The sequence below is a fragment of the Oryctolagus cuniculus genome, chromosome 1 (assembly GCF_964237555.1).
Source record: "Oryctolagus cuniculus chromosome 1, mOryCun1.1, whole genome shotgun sequence".
NCBI lineage: Eukaryota > Metazoa > Chordata > Mammalia > Lagomorpha > Leporidae > Oryctolagus > Oryctolagus cuniculus.
In genome coordinates, this window is record NC_091432.1 from 198905672 (window position 1) to 198926601 (window position 20930).

Sequence of the window (20930 nt, forward strand, 5' to 3'; positions counted from 1 at the left end):
CTGTGCGGCCCAGGGGCGGGGCTTGCGCGCACCGCAGCCAATCACCAGAGCCTCAGGCGCCGGGGGCGGGGCCTGGCGCCAGCGGCTTGCGGCGACCAGGCTGGGTCCGAGCATCCCGCGGCTCCGGACCCGCCCGGCCCGGACATGGCGACCGTTCGGGCCTCCGTGCGAGGAGCGCTGCTGCTTCTGCTGGCGGTGGCGCGAGTCGCGGAGGTGGCAGGGGGCCTGGCCCCGGGCAGTGCGGGTGAGTAACCGCTGGAGCGGCGGCTCGGGGCGGTCGCCTCAGCGCTCCAAGATGGCGCGGGGCAGGGGGCGGGGGGTGAGCGCGGCCCCCAGACCCGACCCACGTCTGGTGACCCGGGGTCGCAGATTTCGGCAGTCGGGAGGTGGTGCCGAGGCGGGACGAGTGAGGACCTCGCCACCCTCGCTCACGGCGGGAAGAGCTTCTAACCTGGGAGCGGTGACCCGGGTTCGAGGCCTTGCTCTGTCACCCACGGGCATGGGTTGCCCGCTCGGCCCTGCCCGCCCCGCCGGGTCCCCGGCTCTGTCAGCCCAGGGTGAAATGCCTTGGTGGGGGCCAGTCGCGAGGACCGCAGGGGATTCAGCCGTGCAGCCGCCTTCCGGCCCGGGCCGATTCTTGTTGCTTGTTCCTGGCCCCTTGCTGGGTCTGAGAAGCCAGGCTCGCCCGCTGTTGGGTGCGCTGAGAGCTGGAGACGGGGCTGGGCTCTGGCGGGAGACGTCCACTTGGCGGTGAAACCTGCCCCCACCCCCTAGGCTGGCAGGCTGGGGGAGTTTTATTTTTGTTCTAAAGGAATTAAAGCAAGGATGGGTAGCAGTGTCCGGTGCTTCTTAGACTGGCTCCCACTTTCTGGGCTTTCAGCGTCCCTGCCAACTCCTGCCTTCCAGGAGCTCCCTGGCTGCTGGGCTGCAGCAGGAGTTTCAGGTAGCAGATGTCCAGGGGAGAGGCAGGGCGCGCGCAGGACAGAGATGACACCCACCGAGGCTGGGGGGAGCGGATTCCTCCTAACTCTCTGCTGGACCTTAAAGGATGGCTGGGATTTGTGCTTGCAAGAGTGGTGGAGACGGTGCGGCGCTTACAGGAGAGACACCTGGGAAAAGCAAAGTCAATCCCAAGGTTTTGAGACAGCTCAAGATGTAAACAATGAATGCATTTAGAGAAAGAAGAACATCGTGTCGGGAACCTGTGATAAGACGGTTCATTATAATTGGGTTCAAGTTTTAGCTGTAAATAAGCTCAGAAGCCAAAGGAAAAAAAGAGAATGCTGTGGGTACTCTTGGCTAAATCAGCTTATCTTTCTTACAGGTGAAAGAGATTGAACTAGACCATTTACAAAATTATGGGCCATGGAATACTAATTGTTTATTCTTATCCCATAGCTGGTTGATTCTGAGGGATGTATTAGAGTGGTGTGGTTAAGACACTTGAGCAAATTACTGAACTTTCATCTTTTGGTGCTTTAATAGCAAATATATAACATTTATTATATATGGTGTCTTTCAGATTTTATTGTAGGATTTAATTGAGCTAATACACTTATAACATTTAGCATGGTACAGCATTTAGCACAGAGAGCACTGAATGTTAGTTACTATATACATATATACTGCTCATGGTACTGCATCTCATAAATTCACAAAATATATTAGGGCCAGAGCTGTGGCATAGCTGGTAAAGCCGCTGTCCTGGCTGTTCTGCTTCTGATCCAGCTCCCTGCTAATGCTCCTCGGAATGCGACAGAAGATGGCTGAGGTACTTGGGCCTCTGCACCCATGTAGGAGACACAGAGGAAGCTCCTGGCTCTTGGTTTCAGACTGGCCCAGCTCCAGTCATTGTGGCCATTTGGGGAATGAACCAGCAGACAGAAGATTTCTGCTGTTACTGGTTTATTTTTTGGTGGGAGTTGATAAAAATGTTCTAAAATTACATAAACTGATGGTTGTACAACTCTGAATATACTAAAAACACCTCAATTGTGTGCCTTAAAAGGGTGAATTTCTTTTTTCATTTTAAAATACTTATTTGAAAGGCAGAGTTACAGGGAGGCAGAGAGAGAGAGCGGTCTTCCTTCCAATGGCTCACTCCCCAAATGGCCGCAGTGGCCAGATCTGGGCTGATGACCCTTCTATCTCTGAAACTCCAAGACAGCACATGGTTTATACTATCTGATAAAAAGAAAAAGTTCAAAGTTTGATCTGAAAGTGAGACTTGTTCCTTGTACTGAATTCTAGGAAGCATATATTGCCTGGTTCCTATATAAAAGACATTGAATAATATAATGGACAAAGACTTCCACTGTGGGTTTGTAGAAAGTACAGAAAATGTTCTATCCTAAACAGAGATTAAGAACACAATTATTAATTGTATTTCAGTGAAGGGCTGACTTGTATTGCTGCTTCCCCCTCTCCTTACCCCCATTAAGCTTGGGAACTTCTGTGTTTACTGGTGTAAGACTCCACTGGTCACCGATGACGTATGGTCACCGATGATGGTCTACGTATGGCTTTCCTAGTCTCATGCGCCCTGACTGTTCCTGTTTGTGGGGGATGGTGATGAGGGAATGATATAAACGGCTCAGTGATTATCTCTCTGGAGTATGAGACGGGACCCTATCTCAGTTCCAGGATTCACGTGTCATGGCACCTGATAATAGCTCTGTTTCTGTTTAAGATGCTATGTAATAGTACAAATGAGAGGAAGCTGTAACATTAAGGGCCTGATTTCAGCAGGTTGACATTTAAGGACTTATGTAATAGTCAGCCTAGAATCCTGAAAAGAATGGAATGAATTTTAAGTTAGAGACATAAACGCCTATCTGAAAGAAAGTAATAAGAAGCAGATTGTCTTCCCAAAGAAATATCTTGACTCCCACTGTAGAAAGAGCTAGGACTGGTGATAGACCGCATATGATGTTTTATTTTGGTATACTGATAAAAGTTCCTGGCTTGCAGTCATAGATTTAAGCAGTCTTTCGTTGGTGATACTTTTCACTGGATGTCACTTCTAGGAGAAGGAGGGAAGATGTCAAGAAAGTGAGTTCATGTATTATTATGATTATAGTTTTTATAAAAAGTAAAACAGATGCTGTAGTGTTTATTTATTAAAAACAAAACAAGACTGAGAGCCTACTTGTGTGTCAGGCACTGGTCTAGCTGCAGAGATTCTGCTCTCCACGGGCTTACATTCTAGAGGAGGGGAAATAAACAATAAATAAAATTTTTCTTTGTGTGGTTAAGTATGCTGTGAAGGAACTAAAACAGATGGTAACAGAACTGTGTGAGTGCAGGCGGAATGCATCTTTACAGAGCTGATATTTGTGTGCTTAGTGACATGGTAAAGTTTAGAGTTGAGACTGAAGGTGGAGATGGTGAGATCCTTATGAAAGACAGAGGTGGGATTCAGGAAGCGCAGAAGGTTTAAGATATAAGGAACAGAGTGAGAAAGAGAATAGGCTAGAGCTAGCTGGTAGCTGGTGCTGAGCCTTGCAAGAAGCCACATAAGGATTGTAGATTTTATTCTGTGTGCAGATAGAACCAATAGTTTTTAAGTAAAGGAGGTATAATTTGATAAATTTTAGATCACTGCTTAATGAAAAAAAAATTGTAGGGAGCAAGAGCAAGAGTACAGTGACTAGAAGGCTGCTGCAGTAGTCCAAGCAGCAGATGCTGAGGACTGAGAGTACAGTTATGGGAGAGACAGAGATGAAAAATGCAGGGGGCCGGTGCCGTGGCTCACTTGGTTAATCCTCCGCCTGTGGCGCCGGCATCCCATATGGATGCCAGGTTCTAGTCCCGGTTGCTCCTCTTCCACTGCAGCTCTCTGATGTGGCCCGGGAGGGCAGTGGAGGATGGCCCAAGTGCTTGGGCCCTGCACCCGCATGGGAGACCAGGAGGAAGCACCTGGCTCCTGGCTTTGGATCGGCGTAGCTCCAGCCGTAGTGGCCATTTCGGGGGTGAACCAATGGAAGGAAGACCTTTCTCTCTGTCTGTCTCTCTCACTAACTCTATCTGCCAAATAAAATAAAAATAAAAATAAAATGCAAGTGTTACAGATGGATTGGATGTGAGAAGTGAGGATGGAGGAGTTAAAAATCACTTGTAGGTTCTTGTTCTTTTTTTTTTTCTTTTTTAATATTTATTTATTGGCTGGAGCCACGGCTCAATAGGCTAATCCTCTGCCTGCGGCTCCGGCACACCGGGTTCTAGTCCCAGTCAGGACGCTGGATTCTGTCCTGGTTGCTCCTCTTCCAGTCCAGCTCTCTGCCGTGGCCCAGGAGTGCAGTGGAGGATGGCCCAAGTCCTTCGGCCCTGCACCCACATGGGAGACCAGGATAAGCACCTGGCTCCTGGCTTCGGATCAGTGCGGTGTGCCAGCCACAGCGGCCATTTGGGGGGTGAACCAACAGAAAAGGAAGACCTTTCTCTCTGTCTCTCTCTCTCACTGTCCACTCTGCCTGTCAAAAAAAAAAAATTATCATTTGAAAGTCAGAAATACAAAGGAGGGAGACAGCGAGAGATTGATTTTCCATCTGCTGATTCATTCCCCAAATGCAGCAACAGCCAGGGCTGGGCCAGGCCAAAACCAGGAGCCAAGAGCTTCTTCCAAGTCTCCTACGTGAGTGCAGGAGCCCAAATACTTGGGTGTGGGGAACAACTGAGACTAGACTAAGTTACTGGAATTAAGACTTATTCTATGCATCTGCTCTCCCACAATATGGCGCTGGGGAGGAGTAAACTTCTACACAGCTGTCTCTCGCCAGTTTGACTGATGAGCTGCAGGAGCTGATCCTGCTCCTGATTGGAGGAGAGCAGCGTGTTAGGTGTGTGGGTAGCAGAGTTGGGATTGGCGGAAGAGGACTATAAAGGAGGAGAGAGACAACATGCACCAGGAACATCTGAAGGAACACCTGAGCAGCCCCCGAGAGAGCCGGCCGGCGGTGTGCCGCTCCTCCACGGAAGTGGGGAATGTGGCAGGGGGTACCGCCCCTCCACGGAGGTGGAGGGGTCGGCAGCCAACCCGGGAAGGACCAGCAACAAACCCGGGAAGGGCTGAGCAGATGAAAGAACAGTGCAGGGTCCTGTGTCGTTCCTCCGCGAATGGGGGAGCGACACTTGGGCCATCTTCCACTGCTTTCCCAGGCACATTAGCAGGAAGTTAGCTCTGAAGGTGAGCAGCTGGGACTTGAACAGGCACCCATATGGGATGCCAACCCTGCAGGCAGAGGCTTAACTTCTATGCCTCAGTACTGGACTGAATTCTTTTTTTTTTTTTTTAAGATTTATTTTATTTATTTGAGAGACAAAGTTACAGAGAGAGGTAGAGACAGAGAGAGGTCCTCCATCTGCTGTTTCACTCCCCAGATGGCAGCAACAGCCGGAACTGTGCTGATCCAAAGCCAGGAGCCAGAGCTTCTTCCGGGTCTCCCACACGGGTGCAGGGGCCCAAGGACTTGGGCCATCTTCTACTGCTATCCCAGGGCATAGCAGAGAGCTGGATCGGAAGAGGAGCAGCCGGGACTTGAACCGGCGCCCATAGGGGATGCTGGCACTTCAGGCCAGGGCTTAACCTGTTGCACCACAGCGTCAGCCCCCCCAATTTCTTTTTATCTTGAGCAACTTAGTAAAAATCAGTGCCATTTACTGAGGTAGGGATGATGGGGAGGTAGGGAAGAGGAGCAAGTTGGAGGAGAGTTGGCAGGTGAGGCAAGGAAAGAATCAGAAGTTCCATTTTAGTATATGTTTAAGATGGATGTTAGGAGTATCTGCCCCAGGTCCACTGCCTTTTAAACCAGATTTCATCCCTGTCAGTAATCCATTCAGCAAATATATGTTAAGCTGTTCATCATGCCAAACACTGTAACACATAAGGTATAAAGCAGGAAGGAAAAACAGATATGATCCCTGCATTCAGGGGACTTATAGTTCAGTGGGAAATTCAAACATTTAAATACCACTTATATATATATTTGCATTACTTGTATGTGGTTACACTCACACATATCCATTTATATCCTAAATTTGAAGAATATATTTGAGGAAAAATCATGTGATTGCATGAAGTGTGTAGCACACAATCTCATGGATGCTATAAAACACGTAGGTCACATGAAGCGGGCTGTAAGAAGAGTGTAGTATTAAGAGACGCATTCTGACCATGGGATGCGCAGTTATTGTCGGGAGCCAGATGTTCATACTCGAGATCCCTGGTTTATAGGTGGGAGTCGGGGAAGAGAATTGTCCAAGAACACTGGTATCTAGGAGGGAACTTCAGAGGAGTAATTTGCTTTAGTTGTTTCCCGATACTGAATGTCTGAGTTAAGGCTCTTTTTGATTCCAAGGGAAAGGAACCAAAGTAACCCAAACCAGGGAGCTGGTTATGTAGCATCTAAGAGGAAATCTCATGGAAATCTGGGTGTAGGAAGTCCAGATAGGTATATGGGTATTCATTTTACTATTTGGCCTTCTTTGGCTGATATATTTTATATAGATATATACATACATACATATATTTAGGGATAAATGTAACAATTGTGTGTGTAAGTTAAAGTAGCAGTTGTCATTTAAACATATTTAGAGTAATTATCATATTCCAAGTTCTTTGGAAAATAAAAAGTTGATTAAAAATAAGATTTCATGAGCCAGATGTTTGGTGTAGTGGTTAAAATTGCTGCTTGGAAGGATGCCCACATCCCATAATGGAGTGCCTCGTTCGAGTTCTGCCTATTCCACTTCCAGTCTAGCTTCCTGCTAATGGGCATCCTGGGAAGCCATAGGTGATAGCTCAGGTGCTCAGGTTCCTGCCTCCTGCATGGGAGAACTGGATGGAGTCTGGGGCTCCTAGCTGTTGTGGGCATTGGGGGAATGAACCAGCAGATGAAAGTTCTCTTTGAATGTCTCCCTGCCTTTCATGTAAAATGAAAATAAATAAGTAAGTAAGTATAAAATAAGAGTTCATGTGAATAATAAAAATAACAGATTTGTAAAATAGTGTATCTTTTTATTTAGAATGACCTTTTTCCAGTATCAGCTCAGATTTAGTTTTCTACTTCAGTAGGGTGGAAAGTAGATATCCGTGGGTGTGTTCTGTTTTAGGAATTCGTTAGGAAAACATTAATTAGAGGGAATTTTTTTTAAGAAAAAAAAAAAGAATAGCTTTTCATTAACCAATTTGAATTATAGCTTCTGGGAGGCTTCTGGGGCAAAAATCCCTTTTAACTTCAAAAGTCCTATAATTCTATGGATATTACTTATTTTTAGATTAGGGTGTGTACTTGTTTTTTAAATACTACTTGGTCTTAGAAGTTGCATTTTTCTGCATGTGGCTGGAGCATGTGCTTCCTGCTAAGTTGCCTATCTTTAGTACACATGTGGCCAAAACCAGCAGCCAGACCTTGATGTTTCAAATTATTGTATGATTTTGCTTGCATATTTCAAGGCTACACTAGTTTCTTCTTAAACCTAGAAAACAGGGCCTTTAGTAATCAATTTTTTATTTTTAATAGTTGTATAATCACAGGCTCTTGGAATAAGAATGCAGGATCACTTAATCTGTGTGTTTTTAATAAGTGTCTTTTGAATTATTTTACCGTTACTCAGTCCATCTTCTGAAAATAAACAGTTTTAAACTGTTTTTCTTGAAGAACACATTATAATGAAATTATGAAAACAAAATATTTCTAGAATGTATTGTCTTATAAAAGCAGGCCTTAGTTTTTACACTGTCATAGCTGAATGACCCAATTAGTCCACTATAGTTGCTCTAAAAAAGAAAAAGAACTTTAATTACATTAATTGCATTTGAATTCCTCTCCCCCGTCCTTAATAAACCCATATGCGTAGACGCCTATTTGTGGATATTTATTTCTTGAAAATATACAGTGTTGAAGATTCTAATAAGTTTTTATTATTTCAAAAAAGGAAAATTGTGTACTAGTACAGTCATGGCAAAGGATGAGCCTGTAGTGCAGAAATAAGATGAAGTAAAGGTCCCTAGCCTGTGTGTGAGGGGTGGCAGTCCTCTCCAGGGTGGATGTGTGCTGTTACAGAGGAATGCTTGGTTGAGGGGAAGAAGATAGGAGTTGTTACCAAAAGACTTCAGGCTTCCTCTTTCATCCCATTTTGTCAAAAACAGCAGAAAAGGCTTTTGGACAGACTAGAAGAAAATATGCCAGCATGTCAACAAAGATTGTGGCAGGACAGTAGAAGTATAGATCATTAAATGTTTGAGGTTTTACATAATGAAAAAACAGTATTTTAACTTTGGTGGTCATTCTACTAGAAGTTTGAGCTTTGCCATTAAATAAAAAAATGGGTTTTTATGCTTATATTTTTAAATAAAACCTGTTATTGTAGTTTTAATTATAATGTGTTTGTGATTCTGTTTTAAATAGAACTTTGTACTAAGAAATTGTTTTTCAAAAATTCTAGACCCAAATCAGACTCCTGTCTGCCTGATTTCTTTGCTTTTTGCTAAGCCTGTGTTTATTGAGACCATATGTTATCTGGAATTATCTGTGCTCACGATCAGCTGGCTTTTCTGCCTCCTGTGACCCTTGTGTTGAGGACAGTAGAAAGTGCCAGCTTCCAGAGCACTTCAAAGGAGCATGTCGGTATCACACAGGAGAGTCTTTTTCCTGCCTGCCCTCCCATTCTAATGAGGGTGGGGCCTTAACAGAGTCTTCGGAGATGGGGGTAGGTGGTATAGCACTGAAAGGGAGGATAGAGGTGCTGTGAGAAAGCTTCTTAAGTGCTTGGGCCCTCCCTTGAATTGGAGCTTCTTATAAAGCATAAACAGGGGCCGCACTGTGGCGCAGTAAGTTAAAGCCCTGGCCTGAAGCGCCGGCATCCCATATGGGTGCCGGTTCTAGTCCTGGCTGCTCCTCTTCCGATCCAGCTCTCTGCTGTGGCCTGGGAAAGCAGTAGAAGAAGACCCAAGTCCTTGGGCCCCTGCACCCGTGTGGGAGACCTAGAAGAAGCTCTGGCTCCTGGCTTCGGATCAGCTCAGCTCCAGCCATTGCAGCCATCTGGGGAGTGAACCAGCAGTTGGAAGACCTCTCTCTGTGTCTCTACCTCTCTCTGTAACTCTTTCAAATAAATAAATCTTTTTTTAAAAAAAGAAAGTATAACAGTACAAGCCGCTTTTTATCAAGGCCTCTTTTTTTTTTTCCTTCTGAAACTTAGTAAAATGTTTTTAAATTCTTCAGACCATATTTAGAACTTCAAGGCACTTTTTCCTCATAGAAATAGTATTAGGGAGGGGCCGGCGCAGTGGTGCACTAGGTTAATCCTCTGCCTGCGGCACCGGCATCTCTTATGGGCACTGGTTCTAATCCCAGTAGCTCCTCTCCAGTCCAGCTCTCTGCTGTGGCCCTGGAGGGCAGTGGAGGATGGCCCAGGTGGTTGGGTCCCTGCATCTGCATGGGAGACCGGGAGGAGGCTCCTGGCTCCTGGCTTCGGACCAGCGCAGCACCGACCATGGCAGCCATTTGGGGAGTGAACCGTGAACCAACGGAAGGAAGACCTTTCTCTCTGTCTCTCTCTCTCACTGTCTATAACTCTACCTGTCAAATTAAAAAAAGAAAAAAAAGAAAAAAGAAATAGTATTAGGGAGCCAACTCTGCAATAGTCCTTTATGAAACCAAACTATAGTAATAACACCAATAATATGATTAACCTTGTCATTATTTTATGGAGAAAGGATTTCTAGTTTCAGACTTAAAAGCCTTGATTGTAAGATCTAAGGATTTTTTATTCTTTTATTCATTTGTTCATTCGTTTCTCTCTAATACCAATCCTACTTTTAATTTAAAAAGCTCTGCTTTTGTCTAATCCATATGCTGAAATTATATATATATATTTCATTTGAATAGAGAATTGTGTTGCATGTATACATATATGAAGGTACTTCAAAAAGTTCATGGAAAAATGGAATTAAATAATAAGTTTATATGGAGGTGTAAAGATAAAAGCTTAGGGGCTGGCACTGTGGTACAGTAGTCTAAGCCTCTGCATGTGGTCCAGCATCCCATATGGGCACCAGTTCGTGTCCCGGCTGCTCCTCTTCCAGTCCAGCTCTCTGCTTATAGCCTGGGAAAGCAGTGGAAGAGGGTCCAAGTGCTTGAGCCCCAGTTTCTGCGTGGGAGACCCAGAAGAAGCTCCTGGCTTCGGATCAGTTCGGCTTCAGCCGATGCAACCATTTGAGGAGTGAACCAGCGGATGAAAGAGCTGTCTCTCTGTCTCTCCCTCTTTCTGTCTGTAACTCTACTTCTCAAATAAATAAAATAAATTTTTAAAAATTTAAAAAAATAAAAAGATAGTCTTTCTTAATGCTAAAGATAGAATGTGCCTCTTTGAGAATCACTGAGCACTTGTTGCTAATGTTGTATAGGTAGAGACCCTATGAATATATGTACCTTTTTCATGAACAGTTTGAAATACTCTTATATATTCACACTTAAATGAGTGTAGGTTAATACATATTTTAAAAAACATTTTTAAAGATATGTTTATTTATTTGAAAGGTGGAGGGAGGGAGGGAGACGGAGAGAGAGAAGGAGAATATCTTCTATCTGCTGGTTTACTCCCCCAAATAGCCACAGTGGCTGGGCTGGGCCAAGCTGAAGCCAGGAGCCAGGAGCTCCATCTGGGTCCTCCCATGGGTGCTAGGAGCCTAGGTACTTCAGTCATATTCTGTTCCCTTCCCAGATGCGTTAGCAGGGAGCTGTATCAGAAACAGAGCAGCCAGGACTCGAACTGCTGCTCCGATACGGGATGCTAGTATTGCAGACAGCAGCTTAACCCACTTGCCCAACACCAACCCCTAAAAATATTTTTAAACCATTGTACCAGATGTAGGTGTCTAAAATGTAATATTTTCACCCCTTGTCTATTTTGACTTGCCAGTCTTAGATGACTCCTGATCAATCCAGCTACATCGTTTTCCCAGTCATTAATACTGTATAACACTTACAGGTCTCTGCTGATAATCTCTGTAGCCAATTTATCAACTCCTTTGGGCCCATAATGCCACTTAGCAGCCTTTTCCTTCTTTCTAATTTGATATTTCTCAAATTGTCGTCCTGAAATGTTAATAAAGTCATAAAAAATTCTGTACTTTAAGAAGTCTGTGTAGTCGATCCTTCTTTAGGAGGTTAATAATGCACCTTAATGTACTTACAGCTTCACAAGGTCCTGCAACAAAGAAGTGTTTAGTCCTTTATTTCCCAATTTATTTGAATGTGAAACATTTTCTTTTGAGGTGCAGATACTAATAACTCATGTGAAATGATTTTTCTTTGAGTGCAAGGTTAAGAAACACATCTGTAGTTACTTACTTTCTCTGTTCTCCAGAGTGGCAGTTGCAGACTTTTACAGTTTTTGCTCAAGCCCTCAATTGTATCTCAACTCTATTTTTTTTGTACTGAATCATTATTTCATTGAGAAAATAAGACACTATCAGCGGGCCGGCGCCGTGGCTCAGTAGGCTAATCCTCCGCCTAGCGGCGCCGGCACACCGGGTTCTAGTCCCGGTTGGGGCGCCGGATTCTGTCCCGGTTGCCCCTCTTCCAGGCCAGCTCTCTGCTGTGGCCAGGGAGTGCAGTGGAGGATGGCCCAGGTGCTTGGGCCCTGCACCCCATGGGAGACCAGGAAAAGCACCTGGATCCTGGCTCCTGCCATCGGATCAGCGCGGTGCGCTGGCCGCAGCGCGCCGGCCGCGGCGGCCATTGGAGGGTGAACCAACGGAAAAGGAAGACCTTTCTCTCTGTCTCTCTCACTGTCCACTCTGCCTGTCAAAAAAAAAAAAAAAAAAAAAAGACACTATCAGCTTCCCTCTTAGTTTATCAGTGTTCTTAAATCTTTTCCTCTTGTCTAGATTTTGTCCTACCACCAAACTGAAGTCAGAGAGCATCACTTTTGTTTGCTATTGTAATCCCTATCCCTAATACAAAGCCTCTTCCTCAACCCACATTCCTTTCTGGAAACTACCTCATTTCTGTGTGTTTTGTTTCACTGCACTTACTTCTGCCATTGAGCACCCAGAGTCACTCAGAGTCCACATGCTAAAGAGCATGGTCTTCAGCAAGACTGCCCTTACTGCAGACACCATCCTCCCTTCAAGCGCACCCAGGCCATCCACATTTTTAACCAACTGTCTATAAATTCAAGGCTTCCATGACACCCTCAGGTTCAATAATTCACCAGAGTGACTCATAAAATTCAGGGAAACACTACGATCAAGCTGAAATCCTCATTATTTGACAGTAACATCTAACACAGTTAATGCCTCCTTCTTGAAACATTTTATTTAGGTGACACATAGATACCATTCTTTCTCTTAGTTCTGTTGCAAACTTTTCTTTCTGCTAAATTTTTAGAAATGTTACAGCTCTTTCCGTCCATTAGGTTTTTTGTCTCACGACCATGAAGAATTAGACACATAGACAAGGAGTGTGAGCAACAAGAAGGAAGTTTATTAAGAGAAAAGAAAAGCAAGCTCCTGGCAGCCCTGGTAGCGGCCCCAAAAGGGTTGCCAAAAGAGGTTGTGTCTAAGGTTTTTATATGTTTTTAAAAGGGGAATGTTCTCTGACTGGTGGCTATATAAGCAAAAAGGTGAAAAACTTCTAGTACTGGATACTGGCCACTCAGGGAGCAGCTGCCAGAATCACCTTTTGGGTCTTGATATGCTAATAAACTTGAAACTGAAACCCTTGGATTGAGGTCCTCAGAGGTCAGAGCCAGAGTAACTTGTTTTACCTAGGGAAGTTAATCGAGTGCTCAAACAGGTCCCTGGTAGTCTGGGGGACTTTGGCTGATGCAGCCTGAACTGGTGAGTCTTGCGATTCATGATTCTTCCTTGAAGACCCTTGTCCTTCTACTATTAAGAATCTATCTGGGCCGGCGCCGCAGCTCACTAGGCTAATCCTCCGCCTAGCGGCGCCGGCACACCGGGTTCTAGTCCCGGTCGGGGCGCCGGATTCTGTCCCGGTTGCCCCTCTTCCAGGCCAGCCCTCTGCTGTGGCCAGGGAGTGCAGTGGAGGATGGCCCAAGTGCTTGGGCCCTGCACCCCATGGGAGACCAGGAAAAGCACCTGGCTCCTGGCTCCTGCCATCAGATCAGCGCGGTGCGCCAGCCGCAGCGCGCGGGCCGCGGCGGCCATTGGAGGGTGAACCAACGGCAAAGGAAGACCTTTCTCTCTGTCTCTCTCTCTCTCACTGTCCACTCTGCCTGTCAAAAAAAAAAAAAAAATCTATCTGGGGGCTGGTATTGTGGTGTAGAGGGTTAAACAGCAGCCTGCAGCACCAGTGTCCCATATGGGTGCCGGTTCGAGTCCTGGCTGCTCCACTTCCAATCCAAATCCCTGATAATGCACCTGGGAAAGCAGCAGAGGATGGCCCATGTTCCTGGGCGCTTGCACGTGTGTGGGAGACCCAGAGGAAGCTCCTGACTCCTGGCTTTGGCCTGACCCAGCCCTAATTATTGTGGCCATTTGAGGAGTGAACCAGTGGATGGAAGATCTCTCTCTGTCTGCTTTCTCTTTGTAACTCTGCCTTTCAAATAAATAAAATAAATCTTAAAAGAAAGAAAAAATTCTCCTGTGTCTATAAGTTCTCTTCTCATACATTGGCCACAGTCTCCCATCTCTAAAGGATGGAGTGGAGCTGAGTTCTCATCTCAGATGCTGATATGCCTTTAAGCTTCATCACTCAAAAGTCACATAATGTGATTCCCAAATTTACATTCCCAGTTCAGGGTCTTTTCCTGACACATGTATCTACCTATCTATTTAATATGTCCCTTAAAAATCTAATGAGCATCTCAAAATTATATCTAAAACTGAATTTCTGATCATCCCACCTTTTTAGTTAGGAGGATAGACATTAGCCTATCTGTGTGAGAAAGGCTGAAGGGAAAAGACAAAAAGTATCTTTTTAAGCATCCTTAGAAGCATACCCAGAAAACAGCTCAGCATTTGAAACATCAAAGACCTGCCCATACCCCTGTTACTTTGTAAGTGGGTCCAGCCTTAACCCATTAGAGATACCCTAGGAAAACTCTGCTGGAGCCAAGAGGACTTCCCAATCTGGTAACATTGGGTATTAAAACCTTGGGAAGAATTTCACACCTATTAAATCCTTTCTCCTGGGCGGGCACTGTGGCATAGCAGGTAAAGCCGCTACTTGCAGTGCCAGCATCCCATGTGGGCACCTGTCTAAGACCTGGCTGCTCCACTTATGATCCAGCACTCTGCTACGACCTGGGAAAGCAGTAGAAGGTGGCCCAAGTCCTTGGCCCCTACACCCATGTGGGAAACCTGGAAGAAGCTCCTGGTTCCTGGCTTCGGATCAGCTCAGCTCTGGCTGTTGCCGTCATCTGGGGAGTGAACCAGCGGATGGAAGACCTTTCTCTCTCTCTCTTTCTGTCTCTCCTTTGCTCTCTGTGTAACTCTGACTTTCAAATAAATAAATAAATTTTTTAAAAAATCCTCTCTCCAGAAGAAAGGAGAAGAAAAAGAAAAATGGGAAAAAGTGGACCCTATGCTCATAAACCCCAATCTGAATGCAGATGGGGCTCAGTTTTTTACTAAGAAACCCATCTGACCTGCCAGGCCTATTCAGTTCATTAAACTTTGCTTCCTTGCTTAATGCTACTGTCTCACATCTGAAATTCTTTTCATTTCTTTCCTTTTTAAAAAGATTTGTTTACTTTATTTGAAAGAGTTATATAGAGAGGGGGAGAGAGAGAGAGAGCGAGAGAGCGAGCGAGAGCGCTTCCATCTGCTGGTTCATTCCCCAGATGGCTGTAATGGCCAGGACTGGGCCAAGCCAAAACCAGACTTCTTGAGAGTCTGTATTTATTGTCTGTCTCTATTTCCTCACCTCTGGTAGACTCCTTAATATCATTCACTTTTACCAGTCCACAGAAAATACTGTGAAGGCTATCAAGTAGCCTTCTAGTTAGTAAATGTGTTTCCTTTTTTGGTCTTCAATCTAACTTCACTCTTATGGCATATGACATTACTCCCTCTCTCTCCCATAATGCAGCTGTCTTGTAGTTGACCTGTGTCTCTGATTATTCATCTCAGTCACTTTCCTTGTTTCTTCCCATGTCTCAGATGTTGCTGTTCTTTATATTCTGGTGCTGTTCACCTCTTACTAGAAACTTGCTAGGCAATGCCATTCATTTCCATATATCTCTTTTATGCTAATTATTTCCAAATTCCAAATTTGGATCTTCAGACTTGGCTTTATTTCCATTCCAGCTTGAATTTCTGACTGTATTGGAATTTCCATCTAGATGCCTTAGAAGAACCTCAACATCAATATATCTAAATTTGCAGTCATTTTATCAGTTGACTTTGAGTTGTAGGTATAGTACTAGGATCTAGTCTACCGAGTAATTCTAAGCATTGAATAAAGAAAGGCATTAAACAAACTTAGTAAACTCTCTGGCACATCGAAAGTACACAATTAGTAGTAGCTATTATTATTACGTGACAGTCTCCCCTACTAGATGGCAAGCTTCTTGTAGGGCAGGGACCATGTCTGTAAACCTTGCTTCCCTGTGACTTGGGTAGGTGCTTAGTGAAGGTTGCATTAAAATGAATAATAATAATAGAATTCTGTTGAGGAAATGGTTAATTTTAACCATCTGAATTAGCTTAGTCATCTTGTTTATTTAATAGTGGGAGAATATCAGATGTTTATTTTTTTCTTCCTAGGGGCATTATGTTGTAATCATTCAAAGGACAACCAAATGTGCCGTGATGTATGTGAACAGGTAAGCTTCCATAATAATTATAAAGGCTATGGAGATTTTATAATTGTTAAGTTGTTTTGGGAAACAACTGGACCGCAGCTTAACAAGTGATCAGAGTGACGTCATCAGTAATGGAGCAAACTAGCGGATGGAAGATCTTTCTGTCTCTCCCTGTCTCTGTAACGACAGTCTGTTTTTTAACATCATCAATTGACTAAAAGCAATTCACATAATACTTTAGAAATAAATTTATCTTCCCCCCCTTTTCTGTTTTCTTCTCTCTTGGTCTTTCTAATCTTTATGTCCAACCCCCCCTCCCCCCTGCCCAACTCTCCCAATAGTTTGGTAGCCTGGTTTTCTCCACTTTGGGTCAATACAAAAGGGTCTAGACTTATTATATTTGGGTTTCCTTTCTCCCTCCCTCCCTCTCCCTCTCTCTTTCTCTTTCTTTCTTTCTCTCTCTCTCTTTCCTTCCTTCCTTCCTTGCTTGCTTCCTTCCTTCCTTTTTTCTTTTTTAGATTTATTCCTTTATTTGAGAAACAGAGAGAGGAGAGAGAAATCTTCCATTCACTGCTTCACTTCCCAAAGGGTCACAACAGCCTGGGCTGGGCTGAGCTGAAGTCAGCAACCAGGAACTCCATTGTGGTCTCCCACATGGATGGCAGGGATCTGGGTACCTGAGCCATCCTCTGCTGTCCTCCCAGACACACTAGCAAGAAGCTGGATCAGAAGCAGAGCAGCTAGGACTCGCATCGGTACTCCGATATGGGATGCCAGCTTCATAAGCAGAGGTTTAACCTGCTGCCCCACAACAACAGTTCCTGGACTTTCCTGATGATTTACCAAACTTAAGAATTAAGTTACCTCAGCTAATTTATACCCTTCCAAAGATTTTCCATTTATAAAAGCAATTTGAAAAATATTCTAGACAACTTATAAAACTCTTGAGGATAAAATTTTACTTCTTATAGGAAAAATGTCACAGATTTTTTTTTTTTTTTTTTTGGTCAAATAGATTTTCTCTTCAAAAAGTGAATCCCGACTAAAACATCTATTGCAGCGAGCCCCGGATTATTGCCCAGAAACAATGGTAAGTCTTGTTTAACTTAACTTTGGAGGCTTTTGTGTAAATGAAACCAATGAATGAGTTACTTTTAATTTAGCAAATTTTTAAAATGTGACTGTGATTTGTGGTCAAAGTAAAATACTGGGTTTAACTTAATAGGAAGGTTTTCACACAAATTGCTAGACACCAAATTGTCTTTCATCTTTTATTGTCTATTCTATGATGTAGATCTAAAAAAAATCTTAAATGTAAATATATTACAGCTTTTAAATTTCATCATATTTATATGGAATTTGAAATTGTATTTATTGTACTTTGACTAATTTTATGAAAATAATAAGTCAAATCTTATATTTATTTTGATTTTGAAAAGTTGAATTTGGAATAAAGAAAAATATGTGACTTCTTACTCCTTATATTTCTATTTTCTGGCATACATATAAATATATCGCTTAACTTTCTGAATCATGCAACTTAAAATATCTCTGATGCTTGGACTGTTGTCAGGGTTTGAAATGCTTATGGACCAGGCCAAGAAAGCCTGAGCTTGCATGAAAGAATTTCTTTAGATCTGCTGGCTAGTATTATGAGAAAGGAGAAGAAAGTTTGTGATCAAACAGTTCTGACTGACATGTTTTCCTTCAGTCACTCTGCAGAAACTTTTGTTTATGTGCTTGGAAACTGATTCCAATGAATAACCAGACTCATTCTTAGTGCTGTCAATTGGGACAATGGGAAAGAAGCAAGAGATATTTTTGAATCTCAGCTTTTATTTTTTTTCATCCTTGAATAGCTGGCCCACAGGCATATAAAGCATTGAGAGTATAGTCATTTCTATGATCAAATAAACTGCACATAATATCTATAGAAATTAATTGTCATATGTAGGAACTGGTTATGTACATAAAAACTTTTTGGTGATTACAATTTTAGGTTGAAATCTGGAATTGTATGAATTCATCTGTGCCAGGTAAGTCATAGAGGTGTGGCATTTAGCACTTTAACTTTAAAAGTTTATTTTGTGAATATAGAAATCCATGTCATAGTTCTGTTACCTAATTCATACTCTGGAGTTTCTGTCTTCTCCTTTCCTTCAGCAGTCAAACTTTCAAATGTAGAAGTTATTCTCATTTGCTTAATCCTTAGCTTTGTACTTTGTTTTCCACTTCTGTCATTCTACTGAAACTAGTCTGTGAATGATCACCAGAATCTCTTGGTTCCTTGATCTTTTGACAGATGTTCCTGGACCTAACATAGGGTTATATCCTGAAAAACCCATTATAAATTGAGTTACATTTTGAAAAACCCATCAAAAATTGAAAAAATAAGACAAAGTGCCTTTACTTCACCTAACCTTCTGAACATCCTAGCTTAGCAACATAGCACACTGTGGAGTGTCAGTTTCTTACCCTTGTGGTGGAACTATGGCTCACTTCTGCTGCCCAGCATCACAAGAGTATCATATGGCATATTGCTAACTCAGGAAAAGATCAAAATCTGAAGTGTGGTTTCTATTGAACAAATATTGCTTTTGTATCATCATAAAGTTGAAAAATTGTAAGTGAGAGATCATCTGTATTTACTCTCTGACTTTCCTGAAGCGCTTGATATTATTGACCACTGCTCCTAGGATTCCATCTTGGCCCTAGAGTCGTTCTCTCCTACCTTTCTCTTCTTGCCTGCCATAAGAACTGTAGTTAGTGTGGTGTGTGGTCGGCTTCCCTCCCCTCCATGTTCAAGTAATGAGTGCTGATAATCTAATTACTTCTTAGAACTAATTAGCTATGGGAAAGTAAATCAGAAATCATTGTGACTTTTTACATATCTAAAGATATTTCTAAATGGAGTAGGTAGCATCTGAAATGCAAATCCAAAATCAAACTCATAACTGCCCCTCTTGTGAGTGACACTGGACTGAAAACCTTCAAATTATCTTTGATTCCTTTTTCTTTCTAATTCTATTGGCTCTCCCCTTGCAGAAGGTTTCATGCATCCTTTCTACTCCTAGTTCAAGTCTTTATTATTATACTCTTGGGTAAATATTATAATATCATAACTGATATTTCAACCCATTATATCTATCTTCCCTTCCCCCTTCAAAAAGAATCCCTCAGGAGATAGCCACTTTTCAGAACAAAACCCAAACTCCCTAGCCTGACATTCTATAGATCTTGTAGGACTGAAGTTTGTTTTTCAGTCTTGATTAACACCAGTGCCTTAGAAAAGGGAGGATACCTTCTGTATCTGAATTCTAAAGGCTATCACACTACTCGATGTTTACATTTGTAAAAAATGGGCCTGTTTGCCTTCTTGAAATTGCCTGCCTCCTTACCTATTCTCCTAGTTATCCTTCTGCCTAGTGTCTTAGTAGTTTATATATATACACACACACAGTTCCTACCAAACAGTAATCCCCATGTTATAAATTATATATTTTATTTATTTCACAATTTTATACTTCACATAGCACCTAATAGAGTGCCTTGTATATAATGGGAACTCAATAACAGTAAATGCTTGTTGAATATTTTGCTATTTCCTAAGAAGCCACTGGGTATGGAGAATCAGCAGTGTACTGCATTGTGGCATGACTGCTGTCAGAGTTAGGGCCTACATTAATTCAGTTCAAAATACTTTCTAAAATATGAGGGATTCTGAATAGCAAATAGCAAAAGTAGGCAGTGGAGCTAGACAGAGTCTGTTTCCCTTTGTACCCGTATGATACATAAAGAAGTTTAGAAGTTTTATTCAGTTTTTGCAGTTGGAAAGGCTTATATTTAATGAACTTTGGGAGCAATTTATAAATATATTTTGAGAGCTTTGTTTATGAACCTTTGTTTGTTTTCATTTGTTTTGTTTTAGCAGAATGTATCTCTTTGTGTATGAAGTCCTACTTTCATTTGGAAAACTACATTATCTGTTAACTTGAATCCCTGACATTTTTTTAAAATGTAGATAATAATATACAGATATGAATTTGCAGACCTATGTATTACATGGAAGAAGCATAAAGCATTTTTTAAAAGTGATAAGGAGGAATTTAAAGCATACCTAAAAGCATGTGTTTTCTCTTTTTAAACTGTTTTCTTGTATCTCCTAATTTTATCATAGAAGTCATTCATTGACATTTATGATTACAGAAGGGATCTAAAAGATAATTTAGAGGGAGCCAGCGCCATGGCATAGCAGGTTAAGCCACCACCTACAGTGCCGGCATCCCATATGCGTGCTGGTTCAAGTCCTGGCTGCTCCAATTCCAATCCAACTCCCAATTAATGCACCTGGAAAAGCAGTGGAAGATGGCCCAAGTGCTTGGGCCCCTACACCTACGAGGGAGACCCAGATGAAGCTCCTGGCTCCTGTCTTTGGTCTGGCCCAGCCCTGCCTGTTGCAGGAGTCATTTGAGGAGTGAACCAGTGGATGGAAGACTTCTCTCTTTGTTCCTCTGACTCTCCCTCTATGTAACTCTACCTTTCAAATAAATCTTTAAAAAAAAAAAAAAAACAAATTAGAGTACTTTTATAATCTTTAATTTTACTGTAATTTCATTAGAAAAATCAGTGCTATACATGGATTAAACTAGAATAGTACAAAGTAATTTTCCCCAGTGATTAAGTGTGCTTTATCAAAGTCAGGCCTGGCTCATAGAAATTGTTTTTCCTGTTACTAAGTGACAGTTTTTATATAGGATCATAGGTTTTATGCTATTCTAGGAATTTAATATTGTAAATACTATAATGTGACATTTTTTGTTTGCATGTTAAGTTAAATTAGTCTTTACCTCTGTTTCGCAATGTAGGGGCAGGAATTTGACACAGCTGTTGAGAGTCCTTGGGATGTCCATATCCCATATTGGAATGCTTAGGTTCGCATCCCAGCTTCCTGTTAATGCACACTCTGGGAAGCTTAAGTACTTGGGTCCCTACCACACATGTGGAGACCCTGATTGAATTCCTGGCTCCTGGCTTCAGCCCCACTCAGCCTCAGCTTTTGTGGGCATTTGGGGAGTGAACCAGCAGATAGAACATCTCTTGATCTCTGTCTCTGACACTGCCTTTCAAATAAATTTTAAATGTAATCATTTTTTAAA

General features: G+C 42.7%; 1 protein-coding gene across 6 annotated transcripts in view; it reads left to right on the plus strand.

Annotated features, from left to right (window-relative positions):
• Window positions 1-74: 74 nt before the first annotated feature.
• Window positions 75-20930, plus strand: part of RECK (reversion inducing cysteine rich protein with kazal motifs) — an 84454-nt gene continuing 63598 nt past the window's right edge. For 2 of the 6 annotated variants that reach the window (XM_070079113.1, XM_070079016.1), the window contains exon 1: window positions 17773-17810. Coding sequence is in view for 4 of the 6 variants with exons in the window: in XM_051851340.2 (XP_051707300.1) it covers window positions 145-244; window positions 15737-15795; window positions 16790-16864; window positions 17774-17810 (271 nt within the window). In the remaining 2 variants the exon portion in view is untranslated. 6 annotated transcript variants of the gene reach the window in all.